This window comes from Salmo trutta, chromosome 15 (genome assembly GCF_901001165.1).
Source record: "Salmo trutta chromosome 15, fSalTru1.1, whole genome shotgun sequence".
NCBI classification, from domain to species: Eukaryota; Metazoa; Chordata; class Actinopteri; order Salmoniformes; family Salmonidae; genus Salmo; species Salmo trutta.
Genome location: NC_042971.1, coordinates 49,155,943 through 49,183,130, shown reverse-complemented (window position 1 = coordinate 49,183,130; position 27,188 = coordinate 49,155,943). Strand labels below are relative to the sequence as shown.

Genomic DNA, 27,188 nt, shown 5'->3' with positions numbered 1-27,188 from the left:
GTCTCCTGGAGGGGAAGGAGTCTCTCCAAGAAATGGCCATATCAGTCTGCCGACATGGCTTTTTGAGCCTGACAACAAGCCATCCTCAACAAGGTTGGAAAGTGACGATGAGGCTTCAAAGTCTGATGTTCAAGAGGTGGACATTGAGGAGGTCTAGAGAGAAGACAACCAAAGATTTATTTTCTAGACTATAATTTTACAGATGTATGTTGAAAACATTTTTGGGAGATGCGTGGATCATTCGATATTCCCTTTTGTTGTTCAGTGAAATCATCCCATGTGAAGAGTCAAGTCATTTAATTAAAGTTCAATTCATAACTAAATTGTTTATTTCTATTGGAAGAATTGCAAGTGATTAAATCATGTCTACTTATGGTAAGGTAAAAGTTTGTTTCTGTCTCCATATGGTAAATATATCCAATGCAAAAATCAACGTTTTAAATGGTATTAATTCCATATATTCTCACGGAAAGTTTCCACCTCTGAACCCTATTTGCAACACATATGCTATGATTTTGATTATTTTTTATTTTTTGCATTTTGACTTTAAAAAAATATTGTAGCGCATATTGTCGGTGTATTTAATTTCAGATGATGTCCAATGTAGATGGCCACTCCTGGGCGCTATGTGCCATCGAGGAGGAGAAAGCACCTAAAATCTCTACCCCCCCTGAATAAGGATCAGGTTCCCCTCACTGACACTCCTGTCGTGGTGCAGCAACACAATGTCCCTCCACAGAAGTTTGTCCTTCTCTCTGCCAAGGTACAGTCAAGATTTTACAGCTTAGTTTGTACCATGTGAATGGCATTGTAAATTCACAGTCGATGAAACTTGTTCAGTCCTGTCTGTAATTTTGTGAACAAAGGCAAAAATCTATAAACTTGTTGTTAATCATGGTCTTCCAGGGAAGTCACATCTTCCACAAGTTGCGGCCGGTGGACCAGCTGCGCCACCTACTGGTGAGCGGTACTGGTGGAGAGAGTGAAGAAGTCAAACGCTTCTTCAAACTGCACAGGGTATGAATCTCATTACTCAATGTCTTGTTAGTACAAGTACCCCTACACACACTGTCTTTATTTCTCTGTTTATTGATCGAATCCTCTCCTCAGGAGGAGCAGGCGTGTGCCACTGCTCTGATTCTGTCCTGTTCCAGTGCTTCCTGTGACAGAGAGGTGTCTCAGTGGGCCACCAGAGCCTTCTTTAGGTATGGAGGAGAGGTTCCCCTCGGCTCATTCTGCTCTTAGCAGCGTTGGAGCGCTGTTCGGCTCTCCTGTACCAGGTGAGGGGCATCTGAGGAAGGATTTCTGCTTGTAGCACTTTAGCATTATATGAATTCCCATTGGCATGTTAAAACAAATGGCAATAATGTCGTAGTGGAAATCCCTTGTGTAAGTTGTACAGATTTGAATGAGAAGTTGTCTGTCTGCATCACTTGTTTGACTCCCTGCCTGTTGTTCTTATAGGATCCCATATGTCTGTTGGTAGCAGCCCCATTCCTAACCCTAGTTTCCTAGCTACACCAGCTCCAGGTACACTACCCTCATTTCCCTCCATATGATTGCCGAGTGCCTTGCAGTCAATGGAATGGTATCAACCACTTGGAAACCACATTTATTGTGTTTGATACCATTCCATTGACTCTATTCCAAGCATTATTCCTCCCCTCAGCAGCCTCCACTGACACATTCACCCACTGAATATTGGCAACATTGAGTGAATTACTTAAACATTTGAGTGTTTAATGTGTGTGTGTTTTTTGCCATTGACAACAATATCTCAGGTATGATGCCCCAGAGTGTGTCTACGCCCTATGTACCAGCCATGCCCTCTGCCCCCATCGCTGGCTTGTCCTCTGGGCCAGAGGTGGTCTTCTCAGGGAAGCACAACGGCATCAGTGTCTACTTCACACGCATACTGGGGTGAGTCACCTCACCTGGACAATGTAAGGTACTCAGGCCTCACTTCCATACTGGGGTGAGTCACCTCAGCTGGACAACGTACTGTACAGTACTCAGGTCTCACCTCCATACTGTGGTGAGTCACCTCAGCTGGACAATGTACGGTACTCAGGCCTCACTTCCATACTGGGGTGAGTCACCTCACCTGGACAATTTACAGTACTCAGGCCTCACTTCCATACTGGGGTGAGTCACCTCACCTGGACAATGTACGGTACTCAGGCCTCACTTCCATACTGGGGTGAGTCACCTCACCTGGACAATGTACGGTACTCAGGCCTCACTTCCATACTGGGGTGAGTCACCTCACCTGGACAATGTACGGTACTCAGGCCTCACTTCCATACTGGGGTGAGTCACCTCACCTGGACAATGTACGGTACTCAGGCCTCACTTCCATACTGGGTTGAGTCGCCTCACCTGGACAATGTACGGTACTCAGGTCTCACCTCCATAGTGGGGAAATACAATTTTCTGGCATGTTTAAAGGGATAGTTCACCCAAATTACAAAATGATATGTTGGTGTCCTTACCCTGTAAGCGGTCTTTGGACAAGGTATGACATCAATCCATGCCATCAATCCTATACAAGTCAAGTTACTGATATTATCATTTTTATTTGGGTGAACTATCCCTTTACCTTTTGTACTGGACTCAGAAACATTAATGTGTCACTTATGTCATGGCTTGAGTCACTTGACTAAGTTAACTTATCATTATTGATTAACAGTAATATCTGGGACGGGAGTCTTGCTGTTGAGAAGATCGTCATTAAAGGAAATCAGACTGTCAGTATTGTGAGTATTACATAAACAGCAAATTAGTCTTCCTTTGCAAGTTAATTTGAGGATGATGATGGTCAATCTCTCTCTCCCAGTTGGCAAGCACAGCCAGCTCATCTGATCTGGAGTCAGTTCTTCTGGAGCTCCGTGGTCTGAAGGATTTCCTGGATAAGAACTCCCAGTTCAGCCCCTCGTCTCTGGGTGCAGCCAGGTAAGACAGACCCTTGGGCCCTGCGTCCAAGCCCTGGGCTGGCTACTTTATGGGAAATATAGCTACACTTCTATGGTCATCGGGTGAAATAAATACGGTTTGAATGACATCTTATGCTCTACAGTTTTAGCTCACCAGCCAATCTGCAGCAGCGGCTGCTAGGTTTCATGCGGCCTGATGGAGGAGCCAGTTCTCAGCAAGTTCAGCAGGAACTCCAGAGGAAGTACATTTTACATTTTTACATTTTAGTCATTTAGCAGACGCTCTTATCCAGAGCGACTTACAGTAGTGAATGCATACATTTCATACAATTTCATACATTTTTTTTTATTTTTTCCTGTGCTGGCCCCCCGTGGGAATCGAACCCACAACCCTGGTGTTGCAAACACCATGCTCTACCAACTGAGCTACAGGGAAGCTACCACAGTAAGTAATGTGTGGGTGTTAAAGGTAACTGCCATCCACATCAAGGAGCAACCAGAATTACAGCAGGGTCTGAGTATAATCATAACACTGTTAAGAACACACTGTTCTTGAATTATTTTGTGGTCTCTGACTGTCTAATCCTTATTTCTATCCTCTCCCCGTCCCCAGCCGAGGCTCAGGTCTATGAGAAGATGTCCCTGCAGGGTATCCAGCAGCTGGTGCATCGCTCCTGTCAGACCCTGGCCCTGTGGAAGCTGCTGTGTGACCACCAGTTCAGCCTCATTGTCTCTGAACTACCCAAGGTAAGTTCCAGGTCCATGACCTCACTGGGGACTGGTTTCCCAGACATAGATTAACCCTAGTCCATTCTCCATTGGGATTGATTTTTAATCTAGGACCAGGTTTAATCTGTGCCCGGGGAAACCAGCGCTGGATATTCAGGATGTGCAGGAATACATTGTGCTGTATATCACTGACTGATTCATCCCATTGTTTAATCATCCAAGTATTTTGTCAAGATGTCTCTCTTGTATCCTGTTTGTAACCCCTCTGTGCCTTGCGTTCTAGGACCAGATGAAGGGGGTGAGTTTTAAGGACGTGGTGGTCTGGAGCTGACTGGAGCCCTGATCACAGCCCTTATCAACATCTTCATCAAAGACTCTGCCTCTGTAGATGCCATAAGCACCCACCTCAGAGACATCTGCCCCCTACTGTACAGCAGTGATGACAGCATCTGCTCAAAGGTAGAGTATCCTCACACCCAGTTGTTTTATTTATCTATATGACAGGGATGATGTGCAACAGACATTGCATCAGATTTTAGTCCGTGGGCAGACTTTGGTAGCATCCACTGCCCTCGTTTCTCCCTGTATAACAGTACCTGAGAACTGAATGTCTCCCTCCCAGGCTAATGAGTTGCTGCAGGGCTCCAGACAGATCCAGACTAGGACAGATAAGGAGAGAACACTGAGAGAGTCACTACAGCTCTACCAGCTGATCAGCCATCACACAGACCTGCCACTGGTCTGCTCCCAGTACAGACAGGGTAAGGCTGCCATCACACTGGCCCGGGGCCAGTAAAAACATGTCGGGCCAGTGGATCTCGTCAGTCACTGGCCCGATCAGGCCGGTAAATTCTCAGTGCATTTTTGCGATCCAGTTCAACATTTACGTGCTCTGTTGCAGTCTACTATTGAAGACTACATGCGGAAAAGTCATGCTATTTCTATTTGAGCAATATGATTGGCTGTTCATTCAAGCACCATCACGCTCCCACGAGTCAACTTCTCGAGCCGTACATGAGTTGATGCCATCAATCTACTCGCTCAGCTTATTTATTTTAGTTAAGGAAAGGTATTTACAAAAGTAAACCTTCAATAGTGAACATGCTACTGTTGCTAGTCTGCAAATGAACGTTTTTCCTAGCCACTGTGCTTCTACACCTGCATTGCTTGCTGTTCGGGGTTTTAGGCTGGGTTTCTGTACAGCACTTTGAGATATCAGCTGATGTAAGAAGGGCTATATAAATACATTTGATTTGATCTAGCATTTGTCTCAGCTAGCCTACTGTAGCTAGGTTTATCTCTTTTGGAACACAGTTGTTTTAAAGGGGCAGTGTCCTAATTATTAAAAAAATATTCTCGAAATGACACTTCAGAAACAAATTAATGCAATTCTAAAGAATAGACTAATGACTTGCATTGCAAAATTATATTACACAGCTTTTTATACATGTCATAATAACTAAATGTAGCCAATAATAGCTGCATATGGAGAGAAAGCATGCCAACCTAGAGACCCTGCATGACCCCAATGCATTTAGAAACTACACCATGTCCGGGCCAGTAGAAATGATTTTTGGTCCAGTATGAACGGACCAGTAAGAAAATAAGATGAAGGAAAATTGTAATGATTTTTCATCTCCATAGTCGTAATCTCCAGGACCACCCAAACATGTGAAAATGGCATGTTTCTATGTTTTGGAGTCAAAAAGATAGAAGATAAGTGTTTCCAATGACATCATCAACCAATTAGTAGACAATGCCTACACATCATTGGTTAAAATCACATGATGCACCCTGTCATTGGAAACACTTATCTTCCTCTCTTTTTTCCCCCACAAAAACAGAAATATTCAATTTTCACATATGTTGACATTGTGGTGGGGCTGGAGATGAACATAAATTTGGAACTTAGAAATTTCCCTTTAACATTGGACCCTGCAAATATTACTCTTAATGCTTACTGTGTGGATGGATGCTAACAATGTTTCTCTCCCTCTCAGTGCGTTTCTATGAGGGAGTGCTGGAGCTGTGCCTGACTGCAGCGGATAAGAAGGATCCTCAGAGGCTGGGACCTCACTTCTATAAGAACGGAGAGCCAGAGGAGGATCAGGCTGGAGCACTGGCCTTCCAGGAGAGGTGACCTACTACCTGTTCACATTGAATATGAAATACTGTGGTAATAGATATCTGCTAAGGGATGTCCGGGCCCTTTATTTTCTCCTTTGTGCTGACATTGACTGACCACCCCCTCCTCTCCTCCTATAGGTTGTCATGTTATAAGTTTATCACAGACACCATGCAGGAGCTGGTGAACCAAAGTAAAGCTGCACCTCAGTCTCCCAGCATCCCTAAGCAGCCAGGACCTCCTGTCATGACCTCTGACCCTAACATGCTGAGCAACGAGGACGCCACCACCCACGTGAGTGCTGCTGGGAGGAGACTTGCCCCCAATGGCAATAGCAAGATTTTGTTTACTTTTTTTGTGTGTGTGTGTTAGTTCTAAGATTTTGGCCTCAATTCATGAGTAAGTTGATCATGATGTTCTTTCTCCCTGGTAGTTTGAGCAGATTATTGGTCTGGCCCAGAGGTCACAGGATGAACTCTTCCACATAGCCCTCTACAACTGGCTTATACAGGCTGACCTCACCGACAAGCTTCTGGAGGTAAGAACCTTCTGGCATTGTCCCGCAGTCACAGCCTGAGATGCCTAGTTCTGGAATTTTTCTGTGGATAAGTGTATGCATTTAACTGATCTTTCCTTGTGTGGCCTGGTGGTTTAATATTATCCTCGCACTCGGTCTGTGTGGTCTATCCAGGTGAACTCTCCTTACCTGGAGGAACACCTGATGCACATGATCAAACAGGAGCAGAGTAAGGTGCGGAACATGGACCTGCTGTGGAGATACTATGAGAAGAGCCGCAGCTTTGGGAAGGCAGCTCGCGTCCTGGCCAGGCTTGCGGACATGCTCAGGTAAAAGGCCTAACAGGCTATGAGTCTTTATACATGATGGGCCATTTGCACACAATGGTCCTGTGTTGCTCAGTTGGTAGAGCACGGTGCTAACAAGGCTACGGATCGATTCCCTCTGGGGACACCCATAAAAAAAAAAACATGTAGACACATGATTTTTAACTCCTTTGGATAAGTGTCGGCTAAATGGCTTTTATTTTTATCCTCTCCAACGGTCATGAAAATGTCCTCATTCTTGTTGATTCTGAGCAATGTTAAATGTGAGTATAAATGTGTTGGTTCTGTTTGTTCAGTACTGAGATCTCTCTGAAGCAGAGGCTGGAGTACATCTCCAGGGCCATCCTGTCAGCCAAGAGCTCCTCCTGCATCTCTGCCCAGGGAGCTGAAGGTGAGTTCCTGCACCAACTGGAGGAAAAGATGGAGGTACGGGGAGGGGAGATTCTAGCTCTAAACTTCAAATAACTATTCACGAATTTATTAGGTTTTTAGATTTTTCACCCTTTCACCAGCTTAGATTATTATTTTTTTTAACTCAAGCTGATATGGTTTCATTCCTCCCAGGTGGTCCGTATTCAGGTCCAGATCCAAGATACTCTGAGCAGACAGTACTCCCAGCATCCCTCTGTACAGGGAGCTGTGTCACAACTGGATTCAGAGCTTATGGACATCACCAAGGTAACAGTGCATGAATATCTAACATTATCCTTGACTCTAATTGTTTTTTTTCAGACTCTATCCTTTGTCCTCCAATCTAGCTGTATGGGGAGTTTGCGGATCACTTCCTGTTGTCTGAATGCAAGCTGGCCATCATCCACTGTGCGGGTCACTCTGACCCCATCCTGGTGCACTCTCTGTGGCAGGAGGTCATGGAGAAAGGTGTGTACAGACAAATACACATGGTAGCACCTGATGTCATCCCACTTGTTTGTCTCTGACGCTTTGGTCTTTTAGAACTTTCTATTGCATTCTGAACTATTTCTTAAAGGGACAATTCAGGATTTTGGCATCGTGGATACCATTTTTATGTCTATGCGTGCCGTTTGAAGGAAGTTGCTAACTAGCGTTAGTGCAATTGCAGAATGCTAGCTGTTTCTGTAAACCATAAAAATGGTATCCATGGGATGATCTAACTATGGGGAAGTAGATAAAGGGCTTCCATTTCCAAATACCCGAAATTACTTTTTCTATTTCTTCCAGAGCTGGGTGACAGTGTGGCCATGAGTCCAGCTGACAGAATGAGAGCTCTGAGTCTCAAACTGGTATCTCTTGGAAAGATCTATGCTGGAACACCCAGATACTTCCCTCTAGGTAAAACCCCAGGTCTACTTTCCATCTATTTACCCCATGATTTCTCTACAGAGTTTCCTGTATGTAAAACATCCCCACTTAGTGTAATTACATTAGCAATTCATGAAGTCAACATGCATAGTATGTCTCTAAGGTGTGTCTCTGTAAGGACTGGAAGTGTAATCTGTGTTTTGCCTAATTGTCCACCAACGCTGTGGCCTGTCGTAGCTTGTCTACCATTGAACTACAGAGATCTGTTGCATGTGCAAATTGTTTTATGTCGCTATTCTGTCTTGTGCATCCAGAATTCCTGGTGAAGTTTTTGGAACAGGATGTGTGTCGTCTGAACTGGGACGTGGGCTTCGTCACGTTCACCATGCAGGAGATAGGCTTACAGCTGCCCCGTCAAGACACGGGTATATCTCTCAATTCAATTTCATAAACTTTATTCATCCCTGAGGGGCAATTACAGCTGGCAGGCATAGGATACGAACAGTGGCGTAGCGCAGTTTTGCGGGGTACCCCGCAAGGTCCGAGCACGGCTCCGTCCAATTATTTTAGTTATTGGATTATTTTGTTGCCTTGGGGCAGAGATTTCTTTTTTTTTTGCTATTTCATAGCTAATTTCCTGCTATCCTACACATTTTGCCACGAGGCTGAGGGTAATTTCCTGTAATAAAAAATAAATAAAATCAGGGCTTATGACGTGTTCATATGCTGCCCCCCCCCCCCGTTGATATGAACTGATAAAGATGCCCTTAATAATAAAGGGTTATTATGAATTTCAGATTTTGCACCTGTTTAATGTGAGTATTAGTTAATAAGGAATGGTGCTGTACACTTAATACTGAATGTCTCCAACTCTGGCTGTGTGTATCCCAGGATCCGTGTTGGCAGCGTCTAAAGAAGCCTCTCCACCTGGTAGAGTGTATCCATGTGCTGCTGTCAGGATCCGTGTTGGCAGCGTCTAAAGAAGCCTCTCCACCTTGTAGAGTGTATCCATGTGCTGCTGTCAGGATACGTGGAAGATCCCAGCATATGACCGGTAACTAACCCACCACCAAGTGTGTTAACCTTTTCTCCTGTCTCCATTATAAATGCTCCTTATTTGGAAACATATCAACCTGTTTACTTAGTAATGAGAATATCATTGTTTGTGAAATGTGTCTAATATGCACTGTCTTACTCATATTTCTCTCTGTCCCTTTCAGACGGCGGTTCACTAATGTGTGTCTGGATAACATCTGTGGTTACCTGGTGGAGCTGCAGTCCCTGAGTCCCAACTCTGCCCTGCAGCTCGCCATCGGCAACTTCAAGGCCCTGCAGGCCAAGCTGGAGAAAGTTCACTAAGGTCTCCAGGGGTCACAGGAGGATCCTCAATTAAAGGGACAGATTGAGACACTACTACTTTTGGAGTGCTAAATACAGAGACCTCAAGATTGATAGAGGTTTACAGTTGTGAATAACATGATTTGAACGATTCCCTTCCTCTCTTTGCATATCTTCTGTTGTGGCTGATTTCTGATAGTGGAGTGACATTGAGAACAGTTTGGTCTCTGACTGCAGTTACATCTCAAAGGATTAACACCCCCACATTTCTCATGAAGAGGGGGGTATTGACCAGCTCACTCTACACCCCTATCTTCAGATGTTTTACATCCTGTTTTTAACTTAGTTTATAAGTATAGTATGCATTTTGTTTTGTGAACAATAAACTTAGAAGTTAAGAGGTTAGGACAACCACTTATTGGTAGCTGAGGGAATTGTATTGGTCTCACAAAAATGTATGTTGGGAAAACAACATGAACTGTTGTTCAGACACTGAATGAGAGTACAATACTTTACAGGGATGGGATCTTCATTTAAATCCACATCATGGAGTTACTGTTCTTATGTGGGTAAAATATTGAATGTACGTATGTTGAGGAGAAATGCACTTACATGATTGCTCTGATGGCTTGGTCATTTTGTTTGAACTTAAATCCATATGCTGATGTATTTCCCGCTACATGCCATGATTAAGTCATAAGAATTGCCGTTTGTTACATGGACATTGTGATTTGGGGACGGTGTCTTAATCACTCCACTCATTTAAGCCCCTTTTTAATTCTCCGCCCCCAGTTTAGATGTCAAGAAGACTTTGTTAAGCTGATTGTATTTGGGTTTGTCTGTACCAATCAACCTCTCTGTAATACAAAGGGGAATATTTGTACTCCAAATATTACGCTCGGAAGGCCTTCTCTTCTGCCAAAGGTTTATAACAACAATGACAACTAAACCCTTCTTTTACATGTTTTGTTAGTTTTTTCTAAGTGACCAGACACCTTGAACAGTCTGTTTGCTTTTTGCTAACTAGTTAAGTAGCATTTGAGTGTTTGTCTGATTATGTATCTTGTACTCAACTGAGATTTCGTGGTTATGCCAGAAGTCCTTGATCCATGCCTTGTATAAGGGTGCTGTTCAAATAGCTTTAGTCTGACAACTTAGGCATGCAATTTTACATAAATTGAATCATTAAAATGTGTCAAGTGTCTTTGGTTGAAAGTTTTTTGTAATTTTTTTTTTTTTTTTTAAGTATGATAACCTGCAACCTGTTCAGTATAATAAAAAATACACTTTTTGCACAAGTGAATCTTCAGAGATCCATTTATGGTAACTGTAGTGATTTCACTGCAGGACCAACATCATAGCACTCAACATCATAGTTGTCAATTAACAAAGTTCCCCAGCTTAAAGGTTCATACTTTGTGTCCCTGCTGTTTTTGTTGACATAATTACCCTTAATGGAGGATAATTGTACCTCAGGGCTGGTAGCTGTCACTGCAACGTAGTAATTATTGCTGGATGTTTTTCTCCCAAGTACTCAGGCACGGGCCTTTGATTTTAATTTGCTGGAAACAAAATAATTAAAGTAGCTTCTGCTCCAGAGATGCAGAATTGATTTCCCAACCTCATGAAGCACTTAAATTAAACTCGAAGTTGAAATGCTTGTTAACAAAAACTTTATTGTATGTAATATCTATAGTGTATTTTATGTAGCTTACATTCTGCAGGGTTGACAACATTAACATCCTTGTGATTCAGTCACCATTGACAAAAATACGTTTTATTGTCACACCAAATAGGTACAGTGAAATATGTTTTATAGGGTTGTGTCTTGCTCAATGGCACACTGACAGATTTTTCACGTTGTCGGTTCAGATATTCAAACCAACGACCTGGGCCAACGCTCTAACTGCTAGGCTACCTGCCACCCTAGCTGTATCTTTCAGAGAGTAGTTAGAGTTCGCTGATATTCACCTAGATGTGATAGTATATACATCAAAGATGGTGGATCAATAATATAGTTCACTCAGGCCGTTTACCATTGAAAAGAATGGTCAAGGTTCCTGTCTGCGTAAGTGGGCATTCCCTGTCACGTGAGCATGCTTCCTCGTTCCTTCATGATCACTGGCATGCTCAATCGAGAGAGGGAACAGCCAGCTCTTATCTACTTATAGGGTGTGTTCGTCTACCCAGGCGCTGCCAGCCACCCCTCCGCTGGGCAGGGGCAATAAGTAGACCAGAGCGGCCCCGCCATGACCAGAAAAATGTGTATATACTGCCTGTTTGTTTACAGTAGTATAATTACACTAATGAAATCATGGTGATAAGCCAATCGCATTTAAATGTATTTTCAGACAACACAGATGTCCTAAAGAGCAGCAGTTCTACGTAGCAGTTGGTCTGGGTTGATGCCAGTAAATTAGCAATGTGTGTATAATCATATCTATCTACCTTCTGCAGGAGCAAGACAGTTTCTTTACTCCATAGAGGAAGATGTAAGGTATGATGCAGGTGTAAGAGGATGCGATGTAGCTGGCCACCTCCACCACTACGGAGGACGTGTGGATGTTGCTGGATATCCTCAGTAAGAGGTGGGTCACCCAGCACACCACAAACACAGTGGTCACAGCCACCACGCTCTTGGCTGCCCTCACCTGAGTGCCTGAGCCTGGGCTGAGCTTAGCTGGAGGCTGGGAGGTCCTCTGGAGATCGGGTGAAGCTCTGACTCTGCAGTCACCAACCTCAACCTGATAGAGGGGGGAACTGATTGAGCTGTGTACAACAGAGGGTCCTGCACAAGGTAGGACAGAGCAGGAGACACCAGGCAGGTTGGGGCGGATGTCTGAAATCCTCTGGTTTCTAGAACTCTGAGGGAAATCTGGAGAAGCAACTATTGGTAAATCTGCCTCTTTATCAGATGTCTTGATGCCTGTTTCATCATATTTCTCTGAGACATCCATCTTCTCCCGCTTGTTAGGTAGAGCATTATCTGTCCCCTTGTGATGGTCAGAAGTCAGGCCCTTGATACGCATCTGGTTCCTTAGCAGAGTGATCACAATCTGGATGCTGGAGAACACTATACCAGCGATGGGGAGGGCGTTAGCGAGGGTCAGATACAACGTCTCATAGGTCTGCCTTGCAGTTTGGGAGGGAAATACTTCTATACAGTCCTTGTGGCTCTCATTCCCACTGTCCACCTGGACAAAGAAGAAGTGTGGAACACTGAAGACCCCAGCCACTGTCCAGCTGCCAGCCAGGAGATAGGCTACGAGACGGAGGCTATCCAGCTGGACCGGAGCTCCTCCACGTTTCAGAGAGCCCACCAGCTTCTGGTACCAGAACACACTAATAAACAAGGTGGAGAAGATACTGCTGGTCTCCGACAGGTCCGAGCAGAACCGGAACACACCGCAGTAGGCTTCCCCCAGGAACCAGCGGCCAGCAAAGTCAGCCATGGTATCGGGGAGGTCCACCAGGTAGTTGGTGATGAGGTTGGAGACGGCCAGGTTGATGAAGAGGAGCTCGTTGGTGCGGAGATGGGACTTAGGTCCAGGGAGAGAGCGGAGACCCAGCCAGTTGTTCCCCAGGATCCCTACTAGGCACATCAGCCCTCGTATTAAGGCTTCGATCCAATCCTTTTCATCCATCACACCTGAGGCATCTATGTCTGAGCCTTATTTGATGGCTCAACATGTATAAGGGATGTTAATGTCATGCTTCGTGTCCAACCCCACAACAAGTCCTTAGAGACTCAACCTCACATTTGCTATACATTTCTTGTCTTCAGTACTTGGAGAACACAATAGGCTCATTGTATCCCAATACAGAAGAGAAAAACCTAACTGAACTTGGATCAGTGTAAAGGAGTAACCTGACCACCATATACTTTACCAGGGTGTGAATAGCCTATGTTTAGGTTAACAGTCAATTATGTACAAATGTGTAATATTCTATCTCTGACTATAGTGCAACATTATTGTCCATTTCTAATGACCCCAATGCATTTCCATGGTAAAGCAAATTACATTTTTTAATCAAAAGTATGGCTATGAAATTAAATAATTGTATTTTTTTGGTTAGCATACAGCACAACGTGGTCTAGCCTGCTATAGTGTCGTTTACGTCATTCATTCTTTACCCCGGGCGAAAACCCCACAAACAGAGCCTTGACCAGCACGCAACGTGGCTTCGCTAAGTTTTTCGGGACCAGTCGGGACGGTGGGACTTCCAAGACGGTCACAGTTCATTGGACTTTTTCACCATGCATTCGTTTGCATTTGATCCATCAAAACCCAGAACAGAGATCAGGACAGAGAAGAGTGGGAATACATCGTATCGTGGATCATTATTTTATCATGGTGCAATCGTTTTGTTAGAATAAACTGCTGATGTTTGTGGAAAGTAGGCTACAGAATGCCCACCAGCGGCGATGAGAGAATTAAAGCCAGCGCGTTTATTCCAGTGTCCACCGCTGCCGTACTCCTCGTTGGGTCCACCACTTTATTCTTCGTATTTACGTAAGTTGACCACTATGCCTCCTTCAGGAAAATAGTTAATAACAGACACTAATGTAGGCCTACCCTTTCGAAACTACAGTATACTATTCCATACATGAAGTGGTCTGGAGATGTAAAGAGAATTCAATGGATAAGGCAATGAGCATGCACGTTTACTCCAAACTGTAGCTTTCTCCAGTGAAATATTGTGATAAAATAGGTTATGTTGCTCACGCACTATGCAAACTAGTATAAACATTTTAAGGCGCGTCCACATTCGGAATTTAGAAGATTCCCCAGTGTTTTTGTAGCGTTCAATCGGACAGAAGTGTAACGATGACACAATTTTTGGGGGTGAGAAAAAGCAATTTAGTAAAAAGACCTCCCAAAATATTCTGATGTAATTTTATTTGCATATCAATATCCAATATTATTCATAAAACAGTTCAACAATACTGTACCCAAAGCTGGCAATTAGTAGTTACCAGTGGTGGAAAAAGTACCCATTTGTCATACTTGAATAAAAGTAAAGATACCTTAATAATAGAAAATTACTCAAGACTGAAAGTCACGCAGTAAAATACTACTTGAGTAAAAGTCTAAAAGTATTTGGTTTTAAATATACCTAAATATCAAAAGAAAATGTAATTGGTAAAATATACATAAGTATCAAAGTAAAAGTATATATTATTTCTAATTCTTTATATTAAGTAAACCTGACGGTATTTTCTGGATTTTTATTTGTTTAGTATAACCATGGGCACACTCCAACACTCAGACATAATTTACCAAAGAGTCATTTGTGTTTAGTGAGTCAGCCAGATCAAAGGCAGTAGGGATGACCAGGGAGGGATGTTCTCTTGATAAGTGCGTGAATTGGACCATTTTCTTGTACTACTAACATTCAAAGTGTAACTTTTGGGGGTCAGGGAAAATGTATGGAGTAAAAAGTACAGATTTTTTTTTAGGAATGTAGTGAAGTAAAAGTACACTACTTGACCAAAAATATGTGGACACCTGCTCGTCGAACATCTCATTCCAAAATCATGGGCAATTATATGGAGTTGGTGTCCTCTTTGCTGCTATAACTGCCTCCACTCTTCTGGGAAGGCTTTCCACTAGATGTGGGAACTTTGCTGCAGCCACAAGCACATTAGTGAGGTTGGGCACTAATTTTAGGCGATTAGGCCTGGCTCGCAGTCGGCGTTCCAATTCGCCCCAAAGATGTTCGATGGGGTTGAGGTCAGGGCTCTGTGCAGGCCAGTCAAGTTCTTCCATGCCGATGTCAATAAACCATTTCTGTATGGACCTCGCTTTGTGCACAGAGCATTGTTATGCTGAAAAAGGAAAGGGCCTTCCACAAACTGTTTCCACAAAGTTGGAAGCACAGAATCGTCTAGAATGCCATTGTGTCATTTAGCGTTAAGATTTCCCTTCACTGGCAGTGTTCTGGCATCCACCAAACCCAGATTCATCGTCGGACTGCCAGATGGTGAAGCGTGATTCGTCACTCCAGAGAACACGTTTCCACTGCTCCAGAGTCCAATGGCAGCGAGCTTTACACCACTCCAGCCGATGCTTGGCATTGCGCATGGTGATCTAAGGTTGTGTTCGGCTGCTCAGCCATGGAAACCCATTTCATGAAGCTCCCGACCGAAAAAGTTCTTGTGCTGACGTTGCTTCCAGAGGCAGTTTGGAACTCGGTAGTGAGTGTTGCAACTGAGGACAGACGATTTTTACGCGCTACACACTTCAGCAGTCGGCGGTCCCGTTCTGTGTGCTTGTGTGGCCTACCATTTCGCGTCTGAGCCATTGTTGCTCCTAGATGTTTCCACTTCACACTTCACTGCACTTAGAGTTGACCGGGGCAGCTCAAGCAGGGCAGTAATTTGACGAACTGAATGGTTGGGAAGGTGACATCCTATGACAGTGCCACGTTGAAAGTCACTGAGCTCTTCAGTAAGGCCATTGTACTGCCAATGTTTGTCTAAGGAGATTGCATGGCGGTGTGCTCGATTTTATACACCTGTCAGCAACAGGTGTGGCTGAAGCAGAAACATGCATTTGTATATATAGCGTATAAATTGTCCAAAATATAAATTGTAAAGTACAAGAACCCCCAAAAAAAGACTTAGTAGTACTTTAAAGTATTTCTACTCAAGTATTTTACGCCACTGGTAGTTACATTTCATTGCCTAATATCATGTTGATCCTCTTAATCTGAGCAACTGTAGGCTATTTGATGGTATGTTGGTATGGGGACTGTGTTAAGAGTCTATTTAACCGTTAGGCCTGTCTCAGGCCGTTTTCTACTTAGGCTAAACTCAAACTTTCGGATGATGATGTGGCTCAGTGGTTGATTTAATAACTGGGTCCTGATCCGGAAACATAAATATCATGACCCCAAACACACCTCTCAGAGCTGTAACCTTCACCAGCATGCCCCAAGTGATGTCACAATTTATTCCTAAATCCCTTTATCTTCTTCCAGAGTGCAATGATGCTGAGAACTTAGAGTCAGGTATATTTCCTAGAAGTCAGACTGGGTCAGTTTAGAGCAAAACAGGTTCCCGAATGAAACCCTTGTATTCTCAAAACTACCTTTTAGTAATGAGAGGATCACTGCCAACATTATCCCCTAGATTGCTAGTAGAGCCTTGGTGAGTAGACCTAATACCATAACAGCTGTTAACTAAGTCCACTGACCCCTGACACCTGTAGCCAGATATGTCTAAGTTTCCTCTGTTGTTTTTCAAGCAAAGTTTCAATTGGGTCTTCTAGCACAGTGGTATTCAAAAATGTTCAGCGGGGACCCCATTTGTTTCACAATAATATCTGGGATTCCTACTCCACCACAAATCTAATGACACAAGCTCAAAATCAGTACATATAGATTTTCACATCAACAAATAACCTTCAATTCATTACACTTTCATCAAAAGAAAAAAGAAAACAAAAGTCTATATACAGTGAGTGCAAATGAGGTAAGTTAAGGCAATAAGGTGAATGCACCAATTTGTAAGTCGCTCTGGATAAGAGCGCCTGCTAAATGACGTAAATGTAAAAATGTAAATCTCTCTTCTCAAAATAATGGGAACCAATAAATACATTTACTCAATAAAAAACATTTGTGTATTGTCCTATAAAATAAACTGTACTCTTAATGTTTGGTTCCCCCCAAAAAATATTATTAACCCCGCAACCCCAACTTTGAATACCAGTGCTCTAGCATATGTGAAGTTTCGGATTAGGATCATGATTTTCTGGTCGATGCCCTTTGATTCCCCCATCTGTGGAACTAGTGTTGAAACTAAGGGTCCTGAATCTTGGAATCTCGCAAGAGGAGTAGAGACCGTTGTCTTCTGGTCAAATCAAATCTTATTTGTCACATGCTTTGTAAACAACAGGTGTTGTTTCACTAAAAGTGAAATGCTTATTATGTGTCCTTTTCCAACCTTGCAGAGTAGAAATAGTGACACAAGGAATAAATACACAGTGAAAAATGGATAACAATAAGGAGTAAAAATAACATGGCTACATACAGGGAGTACCAGTACTGAGGCGATCTGTGTAGGGGTACGAGGTAATTGAGGTACCTACACTCTTAGAAAAAAGTTTCAAAAGGGTTCTTCGGTTGTCCTCATAGGAGAACACTTTTTGGTTCCATGTACAACCCTTCTGTGTTCCATGTAGATCCCTCTGTGAAAAGGGTTCTACCTGGAACCCAAAGGGTTATTCAAAGGGTTATCCTATGGGGACAGCCAATGAACCATTTTAGGTTCTAGATAGCTCCTTTTTTTCTAAGAGTGTATGTACATGTAGGTATGGGTAAAGTGACTAGGCAACAGGATCGATAATAAATAGTAGCAGCAGTGGTGAGTGTGAAAGTGTTTGTGTGTGTGAGTGGTTGGCATCAGTATGCTGCTGCTGTATGTGGGTGGCACTCTTCTGGGCAAAAACTGGTTGAATCAACATTGTTTCTACTTCATAAAAAAATAATTAAAATCAATTTGATGACGTTGAATCAACATGGAAAACTGATTGGATTTGCTAAAAGTCATCAACGTAAGGGAATTTTGTATTTTTTTCACCTAACTTAAATCCAATGACAGGGTGCAATTGTTTTATTTATTTTTTATTTAACCTTTATTTAACCAGGTAGGCTGGTTGAGAACAAGTTCTCATTTGCAACTGCGACCTGGCCAAGATAAAGCATAGCAATTCGACACATACAACAACACAGAGTTACACATGGAATAAACAAAACATACAGTCAATAATACAGTAGAACAAAAGAAAACAAAAGTCTATATACAGTGAGTGCAAATGAGGTAAGTTAAGGCAATAAATAGGCCATGGTGGCGAAGTAATTACAATATAGCAATTAAACACTGGAATGGTAGATGTGCAGAAGATGAATGTGCAAGTAGAGATACTGGGGTGCAAAGGAGCAAAATAAATAAATAAATAAATACAGGTGGGTAGGTAGATAGATGGACTGTTTACAGATGGGCTATGTACAGGTGCAGTGAACTGTGAGCTGCTTTGACAGCTGGTGCTTAAAGCTAGTGAGGGAGATATGAGTCTCCAGCTTCAGAGATTTTTGCAGTTCGTTCCAGTCATTGGCAGCAGGGAACTGAAAGGAAAGACGACCAAAGGAGGAATTGGCTTTGGGGGGGACCAGTGAGATATACCTGCTGGAGCACGTGCTACGAGTGGGTGCTGCTATGGTGACCAGTGAGCTGAGATAAGGCAGGGCTTTACCTAGCAGAGACTTGTAGATAACCTGTAGCCAGTGGGTTTGGCGACGAGTATGAAGCGAGGGCCAACCAACGAGAGCGTACAGGTCGCAATGGTGGGTAGTATATGGGGCTTTGGTGACAAAACGGATGGCACTGTGATAGACTGCATCCAATTTGTTGAGTAGAGTGTTGGAGGCTATTTTATAGATGACATCACCGAAGTCGAGGATCGGTAGGATGGTCAATTTTACGAGGGTATGTTTGGCAGCATGAGTGAAGGATGCTTTGTTGCGATATAGGAAGCCGATTCTAGATTTAATTTTGGATTGGAGATGCTTAATGTGAGTCTGGAAGGAGAGTTTACAGTCTAACCAGACACCCAGGTATTTGTAGTTGTCCACGTATTCTAAGTCAGAGCCGTCCAGAGTAGTGATGCTGGACGGGCAAGCAGGTGCGGGCAGTGATCGATTGAATAGCATGCTTTTAGTTTTACTTGCATTTAAGAGCAGTTGGAGGCCACAGAAGGAGAGTTGTATGGCATTGAAGCTCATCTGGAGGTTAGTTAACCTCTCTGGGGTATGTGGGACGCTAGCATCACACCTGCGGGAGACACTGCCAACAGCCAGTGAAATAGCAGGGCGCCAAATAAAAAAACTAAAATCTCATAATTAAAATTTTCAAACATACAACTATTGTATCTCATTTTAAAAATACACTTCTCGTTAATCCAACCACATTGTCCGATTTCAAAAAGGCTTTACGGCGAAAGCATAACATTAGAATATGTTAGGACAGCGCCGAGACAAGAAAAACCACACAGCCATTTTCCAAGCAAGGAGAGGCGTCACGAAAACCAGAAATACAGCTAAAATTAATCACTAACCTTTGATGATCTTCATCAGATGGCACTCTTAGGACTTCATGTTACACAATACATGTATGTTTTGCTCGATAAAGTTAATATTTATATCCAAAAACCCCATTTTACATTGGCGTGTAATGTTCAGAAATGTTTTGCCTCCCAAAACTTCTGGTGAATGAGCACATCAATTTACAGAAATACTCATCATAAACGTTGATAAAATATTAAACTGTTATTCAAAGAATTATAGATACACTTCTCCTTAATGCAACCGCTGTGTCAGATTTCAAAAAAACTTTACAGCGAAAGCACACTTTGCAATAATCTGAGTACAGCGTTCAGACACGAAACCAAACCCGCCATTTTGTGGAGTCAACAAAACTCAGAAATAATATTAGAAATATTCACTTACCTTTGATGATCTTCATCAGAATGCACTCCCAGGAATCCCAGGTCCACAATAAATGTTTTTTTTGTTCGATAAAGTCCATCATTTATGTCCAAATACCTCCTTTTGTTCGCGCGTTCAGTCCACTACTCCAAATGCAGGAAGTGCGCGCAAATGTCACGACGAAAAGTCAAAAAAAGTTATATTTACAATCGTGAAATATGTCAAACGATGTATAGCATCAATCTTTAGGACGTTTTTAACATAAATCTTCAGTAATATTCCAACCGGACAATTCCAATGTCTTCAGAAAAGAAAAGGAACACAGCTAACTCTCACGTGAGCGCGTGCCTCTGAGTTCATGTCATTTTCTCACTCATCAACTTCCAGGCCCTCTTGTTCGCTCCATATTCACAGTAGAAGCATGAAACAACGTTCTAAAGACTGTTGCCATCTAGTGGAAGCCTTAGGACGTGCAAAATTAACCCTAAGTCACTGTATACTGGATAGGGAATCACTTGAAAAACTACAACCCTCAGATTTCCACACTTCCTGGTTGGATTTTCTCAGGTTTTTGCCTGTCATATGAGTTCTGTTATACTCACAGACATCATTCAAACAGTTTTAGAAACTGTAGAGTGCTTGCTATCCAAATCTACTAATAATATGCATATCCTACCTTCTGAGCCTGAGTAGCAGGCAGTTTAATTTGGGCACGCCTTTCATCCGGACGTCAAAATACTGCCCCCTACCCTAGAGAAGTTAACACAGTGTCCAAAGAGGGGCCAGAAGTGTACAGAATGGTGTTGTCTCCATAGAGGTGGATCAGAGAATCACCAGCAGCAAGAGCAACATCATTGATGTAAACAGAGAAGAGAGTCGGCCCAAGAATTGAACCCTGTGGCACACCCATAGAGACTGCCAGAGGTCCGGACAACAGGCCCTCAGATTTGACACACTGAACTCTATCAGAGAAGTAGTTGGTAAACCAGGCGAGGCAATCATTTGAGAAACGAAGGCTGTCGAGTCTGCCAATAAGAATGTGGTGATTGACAGAGTCGAAAGCCTTGGCCAGGCCGATGAATACGGCTGCACAGTAATGTCTCTTATCGATGGCGGTTATGATGTTGTTTAGGACCTTGAGCGTGGCTGAGGTGCACCCATGACCAGCTCTGAAACCAGATTGCATAGCGGAGAAGGTACGGTGGGATTCGAAATGGTCGGTAATCTGTTTGTTAACTTGGCTTTCGAAGACCTTAGAAAGACAGGGTAGGATAGATATAGGTCTGTAGCAGTTTGGGTCTAGAGTGTCACCCGCTTTGAAGAGGGGGATGACCGCGGCAGCTTTCCAATCTTTGGGAATCTCAGACGATACGAAAGAGAGGTTGAACAGGCTAGTAATAGGGGTTGCAAAAATTTTGGCAGATAATTTTAGAAAGAGAGGGTCCAGATTGTCTAGCCCGGCTGATTTGTATGGGTCCAGATTTTGCAGCTCTTTCAGAACATCAGCTATCTGGATTTGGAGGAGAAATGGTGGGGGCTTTGGCGGGTTGCTGTGGAGGGTGCCGGGCAGTTGACCGGGGTATGGGTAGCCAGGTGGAAAGCATGGCCAGCCGTAGAGATATGCTTATTGAAATTCTCAATTATAGTGGATTTATCGGTGGTAACAGTGTTTCCTAGCCTCAGAGCAGTGGGCAGCTGGGAGGAGGTGCTCTTATTCTCCATGGACTTTACAGTGTCCCAGAACTTTTTTGAGTTAGTACTACAGGATGCAAATTTCTGTTTGAAAAGCTAGCCTTAGCTTTCTAACTGCCTGTGTATATTTGTTCCTAACTTCCCTGAAAAGTTGCATATCACGGGGGCTATTCGACGCTAATGCAGAACGCCACAGGATGTTTTTGTGCTGGTCAAGGGCAGACAGGTCTGGAGTGAACCAAGGACTATATCTATTCCTAGTTCAACATTTTTGAGTGGGGCATGCTTATTTAAGATGGTGAGGAAGGCACTTTTAAAGAATAGCCAGGCATCATCTACTGATGGGATGAGGTCAATGTCATTCCAGGATACCCCGGCCAGGTCGACTAGAAAGGCCTGCTCGCAGAAGTGTTTTAGGGAGCGTTTGACAGTGATGAGGGGTGTTCGTTTGGTCGCAGACCCATTACGGATGCAGGAAATGAGGCAGTGATCGCTGAGATCTTGATTGAAAAGAAGCAGAGGTGTATTTGGAGGGCGAGTTAGTTAGGATGACATCTATGAGGGTGCCCGTGTTTACGAATTTGGGGTTGTACTTGGTAGGTTCATTGATAATTTGTGGGAGATTGAGGGCATCAAGCTTAGATTGTAGGATGGCTGGGGTGTTAAGCATGTCCCAGTTTAGGTCACCTAGTAGCACGAGCTCAGAAGATAGATGGGAGCAATCAATTGACATATGGTGTCGAGGGCACAGCTGGGGGCAGAGGGAGGTCTATAGCAACAGTGAGAGACATGTTTCTGGAAAGGTGCATTTTTAGAAGTAGAAGCTCGAATTGTTTGGGTACAGACTTGGATAGTAATACAGAACTCTGCTGGCTATCTTTGGAGTAGATTGCAACACCGCCCCCTTTGGCAGTTCTATCTTGGTGGAAAATGTTGTAGTTAGCGATGGAGATTTCAGGGTTTTTGGTGGTTTTCTTAAGCCAGGATTCAGACACGGCTAAGACATCCATGTTGGCAGAGTGTGCTAAAGCAGTGAGTAAAACAATCTTAGGGAGTAGGCTTCTAATGTTAACATGCATGAAACCAAGGCTTTTACCATTACAGAAGTCAACAAATGAGAGCACCTGGGGAGTGGGAGTGGAGCTAGGCACTGCAGGACCTGGATTAACCTCCACATCACCAGAGGAACAGAGGAGAAGTAGGAAAAGGGTACGGCTAAAGGCTATATGAACTGGCCGTCTAGCACGTTCGGATCAGAGAGTAAAAGGAGCAGGTTTCTGGGCACGATAGCATAGATTCAAGGCATAGTGTGCAGACAAAGGATGTGAGTACATTGGAGGTAAACCTAGGTGTTGAGTAATGATGAGAGAGATATATTCTCCAGAGATGTTTAAACCAGGTGATGTTATCGCATATGTAGGAGGTGGAACAACATGGTTGGTTAAGGCATATTGAGCAGGGCTAGAGGCTCTACAGTGAAATAAGAGTAATCACTAACCAGGACAGTAATGGACGAGGCATATTGATATTAGAGAGAGGTATGCTTAGCCAAGTGAACATATGGGTCCAGTGAGTGGTTGGGCTGACTGGGGACACGGCGATTCAGACAGTTAGCAGGCCGATGCTAACAAGCTAACAGTTAGTAGGCCGGGGCTAAACAAGCTAGCAGTTAGCAGACCGGGGCTGGCAAGCTAGCAGTTAGCAGACCGGGTTAGCAAGTAAGCAGTTGGCAGACCGGGGCTAGCAGTTAGCAGCCCGGGGCAGGCAAGCTATCAGTTAGCAGACCGGGGCAAGCAAACTAGCAGTTAACAGACCAGGGCTAGCAAGTTAGCCTTTGGGGGAGGTCGCGATGGGGATAAGTCTGTTTTTACCTCTTCGTGCGGTGACGTCGATAGACCAGTCGTGGAATTAGTAGGGTTCCAAGTAGCTCTAGGTAGCTAGTAGGCCGCGGTTAGCAGAATGGGCCTTCAGCGGACTTCGCGCCTGAGGGGCCTGTTGGAATCCTCGGGCAGATTATGTCGGTATTCCAGTCGTAGAGGATCGGCGGGGTTCCGTGCCCCGTACCGGCAGTAGAAGGGGTCCGGATATTGTTGCCCAGGAGTGGGCTTCGGTGGTAGCACCGGAGCCCTGGCCGGGCTAGCTTCAGGCTAATTGGTGCTTGCTCCGGGATGGAAACGCTAGCCAGGAGTAGTCACCCGGGATTGCAGTTAGCTAGTTGCGAAGATCCAGATGAAAATGTTCAGAGTTTGCAGTAGGAATCCGGGGATATGGGGGAAAAAAAGTAAAAAATAATAATAGGTCCGTTATGCTCTGGTTTGAGTCACATTGTTCGAACTAGCTTTCCGAGCTAAAGGTTAGCTGATGACCGCTAGCAATGGTTTGCTGACTGATAGCTGGTAGGTAGTTAGCTGGCTAGCTTCAGTTGAGGGATTCCAGATCCGAAGTAAATAGAAATACTTTAGAAAAAAAAACAGATCCACGCCACATTGGGTGAGGCGGGTTGCAGGAGAGTATTTAGAAGTTGAGGTTTAGGAAAATATTTTAAAAAGATATGTGAAGAAAAATATGTAAAAGATATATACAAGGGACACATTGAAATCACCTTAGTTGACAACTCAATTAAATGTAAATCAAAAGCGGTGCGCTGCCTTAATCGATATCTATGTCATTGTCGCCCGGGAGCAGTTGTTTGGGGTTAACTGCCTTGCTCAAGGTTTTTTCCAACTTGCCGGCTTGGGATTCGAACTAGTGACCTTTCGGTTACTGGCCGGCCCAATGCTCTTAAACGCTAGGGCTACTGCACTGTGGTTATTATTGCAGATTTCTCTGAAGATTGAAGATCACCAACAAGAGAGAATATAACTTTCTGAAAACGTTCCCAGTAAGAGATTTCACTATAATAAAGCATAGTGTCTACAGAAAGTGTTCAGACCCATTCACTTTTTCCACATTTTGTTACGTTACAGCCTCAGCAATCTACACACAATACCCCATAATGACAAAGTGAAAACAGGTTTTTAGAAATGTTTGCAAATGTATTAAAAATAAAAAACAAAAATACCTTATTTACATAAGTATTCAGACCCTTTGCTATGAGAGTCCACCTGGGGTAAATTCAATTGATTGGACATGATTTGGAAAGGCACACACCTGTCTATATAAGGTCCCACAGTTGACAGTGCATGTCAGAGCAAAAACCAAGCCATGAGGTTGAAGGAATTGTCCGTAAAGCTCAGAGACAGGATTGTGTCGATGCACAGATCTGGTGAAGGGTACAAAAAAAAGTCTGCAGTATTGACGGTCCCCAAGAACACAGTGGCCTCCATCATTCTTAAATGGATGAAGTTCGGAACCACCAAGACTCTTCCTAGAGCTGGCCGCCCGGCCAAACTGAGCAATCGGGGGAGAAGGGCCTTGGTCATGGAGGTGACCAAGAACCCGATGGTCACTCTGACAGACCTCTGGAGTTCCTCTGTAGAGATGGGAGAACCTTTCAGAAGGACAACCATCTCTGCAGCACTCCACCAATCAGGCCTTTATGGTAGTGTGTCCAGACGGAAGCCACTCATCTGTAAAAGGCACATAACAGCCCGCTTGCTGTTATGTGCCCAAAAGGCACCTAAAGGACTCTCAGACCATGAGAAACAAGGTTCTCTGGTTTGATGAAACCAAGATTGAACTCTTTGGCCTGAATGCCAAGTGTCACGTCTGGAGGAAACCTGGCACCAACCCTACGGTGAAGCATGGTGGTGGCAGGGTCATGCTGTGGGGATGTTTTTCAGTGGCAGGGACTGTGAGACTAGTCAGGATCGAGGCAAAGAAGAACGGAGCAAAGTACAGAGAGATCCTTGATGAAAACCTGCTCCAGATTGCATCATACCCAAGAAGACTCAAGGCTATAATCGCTGCCAAAGGTGCTTCAACAAAGTACTGAGAAAAGAGTCTGAATACTTATGTAAATGTGATATACCTGTTTTTATTTTTTATAAATTAGCAAACATTTCTTAAAACCTGTTTCTGCTTTGTCATTATCGGGTATTGTGAGTAGATAGATGATGGAAACAACTATTTAATCAATTTTAGAAGAAGGCTGTAACCTAACAACATTTGGAAAAAGTCAAGGAGTCTGAATACTTTCCGAAGGCACTGTATGTCTGAATTGTCTATTCCATGAACAGCCATTCCTCATAGATAAGGTCATGACAGAGCGGTCCAGCCCAATCACACAAGCTCTTTGTTTTCCCTTTCACTCAGGAAGCAGTGGAGGCCCGTTTCATCAACACTTTGCAGGAAGCACATTTATTTACTTGGAAATGACCCCAGATCTTTGGGAACCACCCTTTGCTGTAAATTATATAATTATTTGGCAGCAGCAGAAGAAATGGAATCTGGAGGGACAATCTTTTCCCATGACATCATATGTAGGCCTACATTACTGTTAGACAGGCATTTACCGAGAGAAGGACTGGTCAATCTGTGTCCATCTGTCTGTCTGCTCTGTCAGCAGGGACAGTGTCTTTGTTCCTTTAAAAGCAGGGATGGACAGATGACAGCTCCTGCCGGTGTCTCGACCAAATACAAGCCCACCTTAGTACCACTGAGGAAAAGGGACCTTGGTTGTCTCCAGTCATAAAATCAACCTTGGTTCAGGCAAGGGGTGGGGAGGTGGAGGTGGGGGTGGGGGTGCATTTGGGCACCTCGGGGTTTGTGGTATTTGGCTAATATACCACGACTAAGGGCTGTATCCAGGCACTCCGCGCTGCGTCGTCATAAGAACAGCCCTTAGCCGTAGTATATTGGCCATATACCACACCCCCCTCTGGCCTTATTGCTTAATTACTCCGCGCGAGATGGACATTTGACTTATGCTTTTATCCTATTCACAAAAGACATACAAAGGCCAAAGGGCCTTGGATAAAGCTACAGAATGTCATTTTGTATGTTTGATTGTTGGTGCAGTAGAATGAATGTAATTTTTTTATAAAGATAGTTTTTTTTATAAAGCTACATTCATTGGACATTCAAGCATCACTAAACACTTATTGTTTTTGGTACTAAGGGTAGAACCACAAGCAAGCAAAGATTCTTACAAATGGTAACGTCAAGGGTGTTTCCTAGTAACAATTTGTCAGTTAATCTCAACATTTGATGTAGCTGATATGTTGCAAAGTTCTGTACGTAGAAGCCTTCTTGACCTTTCATTCTGAGTTAATTATGGGACCATGTGCAGAGGGGAGGAGGTCAGATGTGATACACACCCGTAGTGGGTCAGATATTTATAGAATAACACTTCTCTATCCCTTTCCCACATACACATCGATCCCTACACATGCAACACTATTATATGTAATAGAAATATATCGTTGATATTCAAGCCGTAGTTTTTATAGTTCAATGAAGTAGTCTCTCCAAACCGTCTTATAACAGTGTTATGTGTTCATTCAGTGTAATCAATTGTGGCTAAAGCCAAGTCATAAAGTACCTTCCATAGGTCTGATGATCATACAGTGGGGGAAAAAAGTATTTGATCCCCTTATTTTGTACGTTTGCCCACTGACAAAGAAAGGACCAGTCTATCATTTTAATAGTAGGTTTATTTGAACAGTGAGAGACAGAATAACAACAAAAATATCAAGAAAAACGCATGTCAAAAATGTTATAGATTGATTTGCATTTTAAAGAGGGAAATAAGTATTTGACCCCCTCTCAATCAGAAAGATTTCTGGCTCCCAGGTGTCTTTTATACAGGTAACGAGCTG

At 43.5% G+C, this 27,188-nt stretch overlaps 3 protein-coding genes across 3 annotated transcripts in view; 2 read left to right on the top strand and 1 right to left on the bottom strand.

Annotated features, from left to right (window-relative positions):
* Window positions 1–10,547, top strand: part of LOC115149227 (nuclear pore complex protein Nup155-like) — a 34,479-nt gene extending 23,932 nt beyond the window's left edge. Inside the window, 27 exon segments of the mRNA XM_029691891.1 lie at window positions 592–666; window positions 668–763; window positions 907–1,017; window positions 1,111–1,214; window positions 1,216–1,280; window positions 1,465–1,530; window positions 1,782–1,920; window positions 2,690–2,756; window positions 2,837–2,952; window positions 3,077–3,179; window positions 3,546–3,680; window positions 3,946–3,982; window positions 3,985–4,121; window positions 4,285–4,423; window positions 5,663–5,798; window positions 5,928–6,081; window positions 6,221–6,325; window positions 6,479–6,633; window positions 6,927–7,056; window positions 7,195–7,308; window positions 7,389–7,509; window positions 7,831–7,941; window positions 8,226–8,336; window positions 8,406–8,428; window positions 8,870–8,965; window positions 9,064–9,083; window positions 9,132–10,547. Coding sequence (XP_029547751.1) covers window positions 592–666; window positions 668–763; window positions 907–1,017; window positions 1,111–1,214; window positions 1,216–1,280; window positions 1,465–1,530; window positions 1,782–1,920; window positions 2,690–2,756; window positions 2,837–2,952; window positions 3,077–3,179; window positions 3,546–3,680; window positions 3,946–3,982; window positions 3,985–4,121; window positions 4,285–4,423; window positions 5,663–5,798; window positions 5,928–6,081; window positions 6,221–6,325; window positions 6,479–6,633; window positions 6,927–7,056; window positions 7,195–7,308; window positions 7,389–7,509; window positions 7,831–7,941; window positions 8,226–8,336; window positions 8,406–8,428; window positions 8,870–8,965; window positions 9,064–9,083; window positions 9,132–9,270 — 2,805 coding nt within the window. The 3' untranslated portion in view covers window positions 9,271–10,547.
* Window positions 10,548–11,651: 1,104 nt separating this feature from the next.
* LOC115148251 (rhodopsin-like) lies at window positions 11,652–12,893 on the bottom strand. Its single transcript, XM_029690208.1, has 2 exons — window positions 12,201–12,893; window positions 11,652–12,167 (listed from the first exon to the last, which is right to left on the bottom strand). The coding sequence occupies exons 1-2, from the start codon at window positions 12,891–12,893 to the stop codon at window positions 11,694–11,696; spliced, it is 1,167 nt and encodes a 388-aa protein (XP_029546068.1). The 3' UTR covers window positions 11,652–11,693.
* Window positions 12,894–13,378: 485 nt separating this feature from the next.
* Window positions 13,379–27,188, top strand: part of LOC115149225 (probable palmitoyltransferase ZDHHC8) — a 29,018-nt gene continuing 15,208 nt past the window's right edge. The window contains exon 1 of the mRNA XM_029691890.1: window positions 13,379–13,763. Coding sequence (XP_029547750.1) covers window positions 13,660–13,763 — 104 coding nt within the window. The 5' untranslated portion in view covers window positions 13,379–13,659. The remainder of the gene's footprint in view (window positions 13,764–27,188) is intronic.

Excerpts from the sequence above, each read along its gene's own strand:
- LOC115148251 (XM_029690208.1), bottom strand. The coding sequence starts at position 12,893 with ATGGATGAAAAGGATTGGATCGAAGCCTTAATACGAGGGCTGATGTGC. Across the intron at positions 12,168-12,200 it reads ACAAGCGGGAGAAGATGGAT|ACATCTGATAAAGAGGCAGA; the intron begins GTCTCAGAGAAA and ends ACAGGCATCAAG.